Here is a 12,052-nt window from a genome sequence, read left to right on the forward strand (position 1 = left end):
TAAGTTACATTTAATCACCTCACAAGAGGGATAATCAAGAGGCCGCTGGTATTGTAGCTACTGAAGTCTGCGACACTTCACAGTGCTTTCCTACTATGCCCTTAGCATTACAGTGGTTTTAAGGCTGTATATACAAAGATGTCTATTTCCACGTTTGGAAAAAAACAAATAGGACAGAATGTATTATACTAACTGCTGTACACAAAAAGTTGTGACTTTGTATTTGAATTGTTTCCTAGTGGGGACTCTGACTGCTAACCGAGTCAATGGCATGTTGATAAGTACAGCACTCATGTAAAGTGACAGAAACACAGACGGGTACATGACAGTGGTCTTTATAATGTGACAGACTGAAACTTACTCTTACATGCTTCATCAGGGGGTTAAGCCTAAGTTAAATTAGGTGTTTTATATCTACAATTCCTTAAGCTTTGAAATTTATTTTTAAAGGCCAACAGCTAAGTATTATCAACATGCTATATTTCAAATCACAAATACATCTTAACCTCTTAGATTCTAAAGACGTGGGTCAATTAAAAGTTACAGGCAAACACACATTCAACACACACACATCTATCATAGTGTTAGGATTGCCAAACTTTGACAATTATTTTAATTAAACAGTAGGTAAATTCAAGCCGATGCACATCTTACTGAGAAGTAAGCAGCCTGAAAGAAACTCATTTTAAAAACAAGTGAGGACAACACAGACTCCGATCTTTCGATCCATCTGCACCTGGGGTAACACCATCATCCAATTTAAGGAGACTAACACCTTTCCCTAGGAGGAATGGCCCATTTACAATAGCACGGGATTTTGAAAGCCGGGGTTAAGAGGAACTACGCGTACATGATTAAATTTCTTGTTTGTTAAACCAAGCTTTATTGATAAAATGGAATTCAGAATATCTTACTAGGAACAGCAGCAGGCCCAGCCAATCATGATAGGAAAAAAAAAAATGGCAGTCTCCTACTGTGTAGGAAGCTGCTGCTTACCAGTTAGTAACTGAATGTAAGGGCTCATAAAGAGGTGCAAAGAATCAAGGCATCTTAGCCCAAAATTGATACTCTCATGAATATATGGTATCACCTGCAATACTCTGGGCTGCAAGGAGAGGACATCCTAGAGACAGGTAAGAAGGGATGGCTGCATTGACAAGCCAGTCCCTTGCCAGAACACAAAGACAGTTTTCCATAACTCCCTGGATGTTCAGCTTTGTAGATTTTGGAATTCTTCATAATCACGTGCACATGAGCATCTAGCTATGTGGCTGCTGCTTTCCCTATCCCAACCCCAAGTCCAAACACAGCATGACTATATCTGTTGTGTCACACAACAAGCCAAACATTTCCTTTATCATTGATAGTGATTTTAAAGCAGTTCATAATTAAATATGAGCACTTTGTACAAGGACAATTACACTTTACAAAAAACCAAAATCATACAACAAAAATTGCTGGAGTCTGATTTACAACATGAATTACGGTTTGAAATCACGTTTACATAAGTTTCAAATTTACAATTAAAAAAAGAAATCCGTTCTGGGCTAGCTGTTCCAGCGCTGAAGCTCTCTGGTGTAGTCCCTCACCTATGCCGTACCCCTTCCTCAAAGTCGATGATGGACGTGAGCAGGTGCGGCAAGGTTGAGCTGTACTCTTGGAGGCGAAGGTGAATCCATGGCTAGATGATCGGCTTTTACCACATGTCATCAGTTGACGTAGAATCCTTACAGAGGAAAACAAACAAAATAAGGCATTAAACTAAAGATGTTCGATGCTGAAACGTACCACTTTCTGGATAATGCAGGAAGACAAGGTTTTATAATATACTGACTTCTAGAACTTAGTTGGTCTTAAAAGTACGTATGTCTATATATGAAATATTACTATTTAATCTGTTTTGTTAAGAAAACAAGAAATCTTTGGTCTGGCCCCACTCACCAAAAATTTCCACAAACTAAGAAACAAATCCTTTGGGAAAATATTTGAATGATTTTACGAGGATGAATAAATTTATCATTAATCCAACAAAATTTTACTAAAAAGTTTACCTAACTTATTTTAACTGCATTTAGTTTATTGCATTGTGGGAGTAAAGAGGTTTAAGACAGCTTTATAATATAGCACAGACATCTGTAAGAGTCTGTGTCACTGCAGGAAGGGACCTCTCTAGTGTGTTAGTGCGGGCTTGGCCTCAGGAGTGTGGCAAAGATATCTGTAAACAAAAAAACTTCACGATGAGCATTCTGAATTCTGCTGCTGCTCCTCCTAAGAAAACTCAGAATAATCTAAGATTCTGAGGAAAGAGATCCCTAACCTAATTAAAAAATAGTGAAGGCAGGTCTTCTCAAGGTGATTGTAGAGGCTTAAAATGAGACTTTCTTTTGTGAGAGAGAGGCAGCCACTCACCATGATTACGTCCCCAGTCACTGGGACTTTGTTATTTGCCAGACCAGAGCAAGTAGAATTCAAAGCACTCACTCAGGCTGTGTCTAAGAGAACAGATCCACAGGGAAGGATGTGCATTGAGAAGAGGGAAAGGGAAAGCCGAGGGAGGAAAACACTACTCACAGTGTCATCATTTTTGTAAGGATTCAGTCTATTGTAAACGGCTTCAATTACATTCCGCCTAAATGTTAAAAAACGCATAAAGTTAATCCTTTAGAAAGTAAACCCAATAACCCCAGTCCAGTGTTCATTAAAACTTCAAAAATCATCTTATACTTCAGATGCATTTAGTTCTAGTTCCTACTGTCAACAGCAAGCCTGTCTTTAATATACCTGTGTCCTAATGCTAAAACAGAGGTACAGTTTCTCTAAAATGAAATCAATGTAACATTCCACTGACCTAGATAACATTAGAGCAAAAGTCACAGTCGATTTTATTTATTTAACAAACCAGCAGGTGGTTGCCTTGTTTATTTTAACTTACTTATTGTGTGCACATACGTATGGAGGTCAGAGGACAGTTCCAAGGATTATGTTCTCTACTTCTACTTAAGGGTCCTGGGGATCAAAGGCAGGCCACCAGGCTTGGGGGCAGAGGCCTTTATAAAATTAAATAAAATTATTTATAAAAATAAAAATTCGGGAGACAGAAGCAGGATCTCTGTGAGTTCGAGGCCAACCTGGCCTCCAGAGCATGTGCCAGGATAGGCTCCAAAGCTACACAGAGAAACCTTGTCTCCAAAAACCAAAAAGAAGAAGAAGAAAGAAGAAAGAAGAAAGAAGAAAGAAGAAGAAGAAGAAGAAGAAGAAGAAGAAGAAGAAGAAGAAGAAGAAGAAGAAGAAGAAGGAAAGAAAGAAAGAAAGGAAAGAAAGGAAAGAAAGAAAGAAAGGAAGGAAGGAAGGAAGGAAGGAAGGAAGGAAGGAAGGAAGAAAGAAAGAAAGAAAGAAAGAAAGAAAGAAAGAAAGAAACCTAAACTAGGGATTTAGCAGTTGGGCTGGTAGTGTCTCCTGCACAAGCACAGACTTTTCTGGGACCCCTGCACCCACATGGTGGCCTGTGTCTGTAGAAACAAGTGGACCCCTGGAGCTTACTGGCCAGCTAGCAAGTGAGCTCTGGGTACAGTGAGACTTGATCTCAAAGATAAGGTAGAGAGCAACAGAGGGAGATGTCATCTGCCTAACGTAACCTCTGGCCTCCAAGCACATGCACGTTCTCTCTCTCTCTTGCTCTCTCTCTCTCCTCTCTCTCTCTTGCTCTCTTGCTCTCTCTCTCTTGCTCTCTCTCTCTTTCTTCCTCCCTCCCTCTCTCTCTCTGGCCCTACTTCTATTTGAGCTGGCTTAAATGGCTACAAGTGATCAGCAGCAATACCAATCTTAAGACACACTAATTAAGAATGGTACCACCATAGTTTCCAGGTAGAAGCAACTTTAACATGTTATAGTAGAATAATCCAGTGTACATATGGTCTTTGCTTTTCTTAACATCCCTTCAAAAAACTTCTAAAAAACTAAAACATCAAATACTTCCATGACAAATATAGGAATTAGTTTTTGAATAGTATTGTATTTTAAAGTCTAGCCCATGTGTGGTGGTACAGGCCTATTCCCAGCACTGAACAGCTAAAGCAAGCAAGGTTACTTGAGAAAGAAAGAAAGAATAAACAAGCAAACACTGGAAAATACAGACATGCAGAAAACTGCCCAGACTGAGGGCAATCTTGGAGAGTTAAGTTATATAAGGATTGACACAAACAAAACAAAACCCAGCACACTATTACTACAGCTACTCACACTTTTGTACTGTCACATTTCATTTAAAACAATCTTTCACTGTATTATCTCATTTACTCTTTGAGGAAATCAATGTTACCCACGCTTACAACTCTTAGTACTATTATAAATAGTGACATTTAAATACTGATGCCAAACAAGTACCACGTTTACTAACAGTGAAGACACGCCATGGACATTAGGAGTAAATGCAGTTATCTACAGATGAAGGCCAAGAGAATGCAGAACATACTCACTTGCTTGCCAATTCACCCCCTGGTGGGAGGCTGGGGATGTTCTCACTGGCTAATGTACGCATCACGTGGACTAAGTCTGGGACGCCGTCCCCCTGCTTCTTTATGATTTCTGGGAATCAGAAGTACTTGTTTTGTAAGTGTTATCAAAACTTAATTTTTAAAACACTGAAACAAAGGTTATCACAGACAGTATTTACTTTTATTACATCTGATATTTTCTAAAAAAAAAAAAAATTACTGATCTTCAAAAATTTAAGCCCAAGGGATGCAGAAAAAGACACAAAATATCAACTTCAATGAATGAAAACAAGATAAAAATGTGAAAAGAAATTCATGTTAACTTATGTGTTACACAATCAAGGTGTACAGAAATGATTCCCTTTTAAGATGCTGACTAGTTACTGTTGAGATCAACTCCTGTCCTTACACTGGATACAGGGCTTCCGCACTTTACCCTGTAAAATACATTACACATATAAAAATAAATAAATAAAAAACTCAAGACTTGAAAAAGAACCTTTAATTGTAGGGCAACTTGTTGAAGATATACTAGTTCTTATCATTTTAACCTGTATTTTTATAGTGGCAACATGACTTAAGTAGCATAAACAAATTAATTATATACTTGAACATCACCCTGCATATCAATTTTCCCTCTAAGATATCTTTAAATGATATTTCTATACACACACCCCACTTCATTGTTACTTAAGCAAGGCTTTAAATGAAAAGATCTAAATTTCATGACAAAAAATTAAGAGCAAAAAGATTTAATAACTGTATAGCTGCATTTAAAATGATTAGTTTCACAACATCAGGTTCCCCCAATGGCAGAGGGGGTTCTGCAGGAGTTATTCTCATCAGAGTCCATCAAGGCTGTGAACAAAGACCCTTATCCCAACTCTAAACTAAGTACAAGATGTCATTTGGAGACGCAGCATATTTACTCGGTACAAATTCCAGTCCAAGGCACTTGCAACATCTTTGTTTCTCAATATTTATAAGAAATGGCTTTCTTTGCCACCAGAGCAAGAAATTATCATTCTAGTTCTCCATCTGCAAATCCTTCTGAAAATAACACATATAAAAATGTAATTCTCTATTAAGCCTCAAAATGTTACTTCACCATGAAAGGCACATTAAGACAGACATCGCTTCCCATAAAATCTCTTTAAATGGTTCAAAATTATCCTTCTAAAATAAAGGCCAAATTTTACGTCTATTATATTATGCCTTCTTTTAAAAAATTCACAAAGTAAAGCAGTCTTAAATCTGAACAAAAAGCAAGGATCTCAGATTTGGTTTGCCAAGTTCCTTTATTGTGTAATCTTTAACATTTTGGCATATTGATTTTCTACATGGTTCTAGTGCTGAAAATCCACTATACAAAAATAAAGGGATTTGATGCTTACCTATGCTACACAAGTTCACAATCTAAAAGCGTAACACAACACAGTGTCTACTAAGCCAATACAATCATTTGGTTAGAGCTCTGGGTACAGGAGAAATGAACACTGATAATAAATTCAACCAATGATGGTTTAGGTTCTAAGTTAAAAAAAAAAAAAACCCACTGTATTTGATGTAGCTTACATCTTCATTAAAATATAAGTTTGATTTTTAATTGTGAATACAGGAAAGTAAATTCTCTTCAGAATAATAAAAGCTTTAGAAACAATTAGAATCTCTTATTGGATATGGGACAATTATTTAAACTGAACCATTATACTATCTATCCCTGATTCCTTCAGCTTCTAGAATAGTCCTGAATGTTAAGGAAAAATTCTTTTAGCTTGGGCAGTGGCAAGTGGATCTCTGTGGGCTCGAGGTCAGCCTGGTTTACAGAGCAAGTTCCAGACAGACTCCAAAGCTACAGAAAAACCTAGTCTAGAAAATGCTCCCCCCCCCCATTAATTGTTCTTGGACTATACACTTTAATTAGACTGCAAAGACTTGTGATGCCTTCATAAAGAATAGAAATGTCAACAATTCTGTTTCATAAACAGACACAAACACACTCCGATCCTCCCCACCTTCCTTAAGGAATTCTCAGTTAGTTCCTTCCATCTTAGCAACTTCTCAGGGAATCAGGCCAGTAGCAGCCATGGGAAAATCATTCATGGGTGAGTATATTCTTAAACTGTCTAAGGACCATAAGCACAACTGGCAGCCATCTTTCCATCCCTTCCCCTCAGGAAAGGGGAACACACCGGGCGGGAGAAAGGAAGGTCTGAGGAGCTTTGTCCTTTCACTGTTGTAGACACAGAAGCCAAAAATGTTGGAAGCAAATAAAATAAGGCTTACTAGGTCACAGCAATTTAGTCAAAGCATGTATGTAAAGAAAGAAAAAGGTATTTGGTGATTGTTTTAGAAGCTGTGTGCTTCTTCACTTAAGACATACATATTTACAATGCACAGATACACCCCTTCTATGTCTTTAAATAGCAGTGGCTTTAACTAACATGATTTTCTCTCTAGTTGCATCCCATCAAATCTAAAAATACCACACTTCATTTATGACATATTACCTCTAATTGCATGGTATAACACTTGAACATAGCAAAAATATTGACTACTAATATAAACTCTGCACAGGTGGCAACTGTCACTTGATCATATGAAATATAAAGCTTACTGTAATAAAATTATATGTAGTGAATATTTGATAATTCCACCAAAAACTTACTTTAAAATAAAGGACACCGAAGTGAAAAATAACAATTCATTTCAAAACTGGATCCCATTCTATAGCAAAAATACTAAGGTACTTACTATTTCTTTATATCACTAAAATGTATGCCCAGGTTAAAGTGCCAAAACATCAACATTAACTTACCCCATACATGGTTTTTTTTTTTTTTTTGGGGGGGGGTTCATATTTCTCTACTAATCAGTAATTAGACCAATCACTCTGTAACATTCTTTTAACTTTACTGTTTTATCTACAAATAGCATATTGAAATAACTTAAGATGTAATAAATTACAAGACCCTTGAAAATGGTGAGGAAAATGCATTGACTAGTACACTCAGGAATGAAAAACTAAACAATACAGACAGACATTACCATCAGGGGAGGGAGGGTAATAACAAAGCCTCAAGTCTCTAGATAGACCAACAACCAAACGCAAGCATGATTCTAATAGACAGATTACAAATGATACCAAGCAATAAAAAGGGAGAAAATAAAATTAAGATGCACACTAACTTTAATAATGAAGACACAATGGGATGCAATAGTGTGGTAGGTCAATGCCTGCATGCCAATTATGATATCAGGAGACCAAACGCACTATTTACACTGAAGTATTTCTGTTTATAGGGCCTGCACAGAGTGACACAGTGAACCTAGTGTCTTCGGAGACAATGCTTATGCTTACACTGAGTGAGCAGCTTCAAAGACCATGTAAAGGTTGGGGGGTGGCTCGAAGGAAACACTTGCCTACTGTGCAAGAGACCTTAGATTTGGTTCCCAGATCCACAACCAACCTACCCACCCCACCAACAAGATTAATTTCTTCCAATATTCAAAAGCATTACATTTTGTTTTTTGTTTTCTTTTAAGGTACAAACACTTTCCATTTGTTCTAAAATAACCTGCAGAAATTTCATCACCACACTCCTACAGTTACAGACCACTTTCTTCATCCCATTGAGAGTCAATTCCTGCCAGGTCTGTGCTGTAAAGAGCTTATGGCTTAGGAGGGAGCCATCAAACAGCTGAAAACTGAGTTTTAAAAGCTGTGGGATGTGCCGGGCAGTGGTGGCCCACGCCTTTAATCCCAGCACTCGGGAGGCAGAGGCAGGAGGATCTCTTGAATTTGAGGCCAGCCTGGTTTACAAGAGCTAGTTCCAGGACAGCCAGGTTACACAGAGAAACCCTGTCTTAAAAAAACAAAAAGGAAAAAGCTGTGGGATGTGACAGTTGTTATTAACCATTTGACCCTCAAGTTATCAAAAACAAAACAAAAAAACAAACAAAACCACCCCCCAAAACAACCAAACACAGGTAAATAAACAAAATGTTCCAGAGATTTTAAGTTAATGCACATAGCTTTTCACAGAAGATAACATACTCAAAACACAAGACAAACTGAGTTTTCCTGGCCCAAGGTTACTCGTGCCAGTGAGTTTAGCCAGAATTGTAGACCCACACTTCAATCATTCAGAACAGAAGTTTCCTAACCATACTGGTTATTTCTAACCTGATATGGTGCCGGGGCACACATCTAAATGCTTACCACAAAATGTCCTTTCAACGTCTACACGGTAAGTACTCTTAAAGGCATGTAAAGAACTAAACTCTAAAACGTTAGACTCTGTGCTGAAGGTTTGGTTTTTGAAATAAAGCTACTTATTTTTTGTTAAATGATCCACCTTCTACTCTGCATTCCAGGTACTTGTCCAGCTCTGCCTCCTTCTTCACGGCTTCTGCTGAGACTTTAGGTGCATTGGGAAAACAGATCAAAATCACACTCATGTTGTCTCGACTTCCCTGCGGAGAAAAAGGTAAAAAAAAAAAAAAAAAAAAAAAAATTGGTTTTCCTTCTACGTTTTGAAACCTTGAGAATCTTTATAACTATACCAATTATAATTACATTGTTTCTTGTAAAAAAAAAAAACTGTTATTTTTAAGGAGAAAAAAAGTAGACATGTATATGGGGGGACAGATGCCTCCACATCTCCACATAATACAGTATTATAAACAACATTCCAGAAGAAAAAATCATTACAGATTACATAATTCTCTGTGAGAATTACTGATAATTCTATAAATTCTATAAATTCTATAAAGCAGAGCCTATAAAACAAAACTTTTCCTAAATATTTTCTAGTGGCCACTTTGCTAGAAATCACCTGGCATGTATTACACGGCCACACATGCCATATAACATGACAGAACAAGTCAGTGCTAATCTTAATTTCCATTTCAAATTTACACATCAGTCACAACACACTGTGGGGTTAACTCATTTGTTTCTGAAGTGGAAATATGCAATCAGAAGGAAAACTAGATGAAGTTTGTACTTTTACAATATATATATATATATTTTGTATAACTTATATAATAAACATATTGACTTAACTTAGGAAGTACATTCAAACTGCTGTAATAGAGCACTTGAATTGATAGCCTTCCTACACTTTTTTACTTTTAGTATTTAATTCAGCTTTATGGAAAAACAAATAATTCAAACAGCTTAATATCAAAGCCTCTTGTGAGGAAAATTATAAAATGTGGCAAATGCTAAGGTACTGAATCATTTTAAAACAGAACACAGGAAAATAAAGTATAATTTGAATAATTTAAAAATCCAGATGGCACTATTCACCAAGTTTTTATTTAGCCAACAGCACCTAATTCTCCAGTACTATATAGTGAACCTAGTGGGGCTGCTGACTTCGTGCACTAATGGGACAAAGAACACACACGAACTTACTGTTGTTCAGTTCTCCTATAGCCAGAAACTGACAGCACACTACCAGACTCTGTTGCTCTTTGAAACACTGTTGCTGGATGTTACATAGATTTTTACCTCTAGTAGAATTAAGATTTATTTATATTAGGCTGAATATGTGGATACATAAATGTTTGTTTTCAAATAGTAAGTCAACAAGCATCACTGACAAAATGGAACAGTGTGGCACAGACAACATTGATGCTAAGCCAAGGACCCAGATTTTCTAGTCTGGATGCTGCTACTAAAGTTGCATAATATTGTAGAAGTGAGTTCTGAGTTCCCCAAGAAAGCTAGCAGCATGTATCAACTATGTATTATCTACTAGACTAGAGGGAGTGCACATGTGTATGCACACACATACACTCTCTCATCCCCCCCCCACACGCTCACTAATGTAAGTCCTTAACAGTCCCACAAGTTAGTTATTATCTATATTTTATAGCTGAGAGATGTTGATCCCATTTCTGTTTGACTCTTAAGTCCGAAGAACCTTCTCTGGCTTCAGCTTCCTTATCTGCAAAATAAAGGGGCTCAGCTAGCTTATCTATGTACACAATCCCATCTGATCCTCCCAACAGCCCTATTACACAGGGTAATCTTGCCTCAAGCCACAGGGTCTCACACCAAGCCTTCTGACTTCACATCCAAGGCTTTTGTATTGCACCATACCCAACATTCACTGAACTCTGTTGTACTGATGCTACAGACTCACTGAACTAATATTCCCAAGCAATTCCAAGACTTACAGATAGAGCTCAAAACCTTCCCATCCTCTTTCTCGTGCACTCAGAAAGAATCTTTTTATCTCTGATACTCTTCTATAGTTCTAAAAAGCTTATACTCATGGCTAAAGACCAGGCATTTAGATATAACTCATGCTAACTTCTAAAGTGTCCCTCTGTTTTCAGTTGGTAAAGAGTATTTTGTAATTGTGCCCAAAACCTATTTTTGATATCTGTAGGCTCCACAATGATTAAAGGGGAACAGTAATTAATGGCATAAAGAATCAAAATGTCTAGCTACCTTATACAAACAGGTGTCGACTACTTCATTGCAAACTTTCTCAAGGTCATCAGTGACTTCGAGTCTGGATCTCACAAAGTCACAGAGCTCTTCGTTTCCCATGACATCCCAGATACCATCACATGCAAGAATAATGAACTGATCGTCCTCTTCAGACCTTTCAATATCATGGACTTCTGGCTCTGGTGAGACGAGCTGCTCTGTGGGACCTTTTCCATGGACACATTTGTAATCGAAATCCCCAAGGGCCCTTGACACAGCCAGAGAGCCATTTACACGCTGAATCATCACAGAGCCCCCTGCATTCTGAATTCGTTCTTTTTCCAGCGGGTTACTTGGTTTGTGGTCTTGTGTGAAGAAGTGAACTTTCCTGTTTCTACAAAGCAAACCTCTCGAGTCTCCACAGTTAATGAAGTAAGTATGTTGGGGAGAAATTAAGACCCCCACAGCTGTTGACCCACTTCTATCTGCACCATGTTTCTTCTCTGACATGACTCTCATGTGTTCATCAATCTCCAGAAAACCTGTTCTGATCCCATTCTTTACATTTTCCACAGAAGGTGCTCCTGCAGAGCCTTTAAAATCCTGGTTATTGGTGATGTGATCTAACAAATGCTCACAGCAGTATTTGGCAACCTGAGAACCAGCATGCCCATCATATACAGCAAAGAATGACCATGTCTCAAGTCCACTTGGCAAACCAATCACAGCCGTATGCGCATCCTCCATTTCAACTCGCCAACCTTGCATGCTGCTTAAGCCATATCGCAACCCATTCCCCTGCCCCTGGGCATTATGCTTTTCCATCTTTGGCTTGTCTAAAAATGCTCCCATTATGACTTGATCCTCTAGGTCTGCAAAGGAAGAGAAATAAGAAAGTTAGTAACTGTCTTTGAAACAAAGCACACATCCAACAGTCTTTTTGAAGCACCTACGAGATACAAGGAAACGTAAAAACTCATAGGCTATAGCCATAAGCATTGTTCTACTGACTTGGAAAATGTAGAGATTAATAAGAAAGGGAAAGGCTGATCAAGTACAGCTCAACCAGACAAGCAGCAGATGGAACTAAGTCACCAGGTAAAAGAGAGCT

The 12,052-nt window shown here is 37.9% G+C and overlaps 1 protein-coding gene across 1 annotated transcript in view; it reads right to left on the reverse strand.

Moving 5' to 3' along the window:
• Positions 1-576: 576 nt before the first annotated feature.
• Ppm1a (protein phosphatase, Mg2+/Mn2+ dependent 1A) overlaps positions 577-12,052 on the reverse strand; it is a 37,665-nt gene continuing 26,189 nt past the window's right edge. The window contains exons 2-6 of the mRNA XM_027418235.2: positions 10,960-11,813; positions 8,852-8,969; positions 4,476-4,584; positions 2,572-2,629; positions 577-1,726 (exon numbers count right to left, since the gene is read on the reverse strand). Of these exons, the coding sequence (XP_027274036.2) occupies positions 1,697-1,726; positions 2,572-2,629; positions 4,476-4,584; positions 8,852-8,969; positions 10,960-11,813 (1,169 nt within the window). The 3' untranslated portion in view covers positions 577-1,696. The remainder of the gene's footprint in view (positions 1,727-2,571; positions 2,630-4,475; positions 4,585-8,851; positions 8,970-10,959; positions 11,814-12,052) is intronic.

Source organism: Cricetulus griseus, chromosome 5 (genome assembly GCF_003668045.3).
Source record: "Cricetulus griseus strain 17A/GY chromosome 5, alternate assembly CriGri-PICRH-1.0, whole genome shotgun sequence".
NCBI lineage: Eukaryota > Metazoa > Chordata > Mammalia > Rodentia > Cricetidae > Cricetulus > Cricetulus griseus.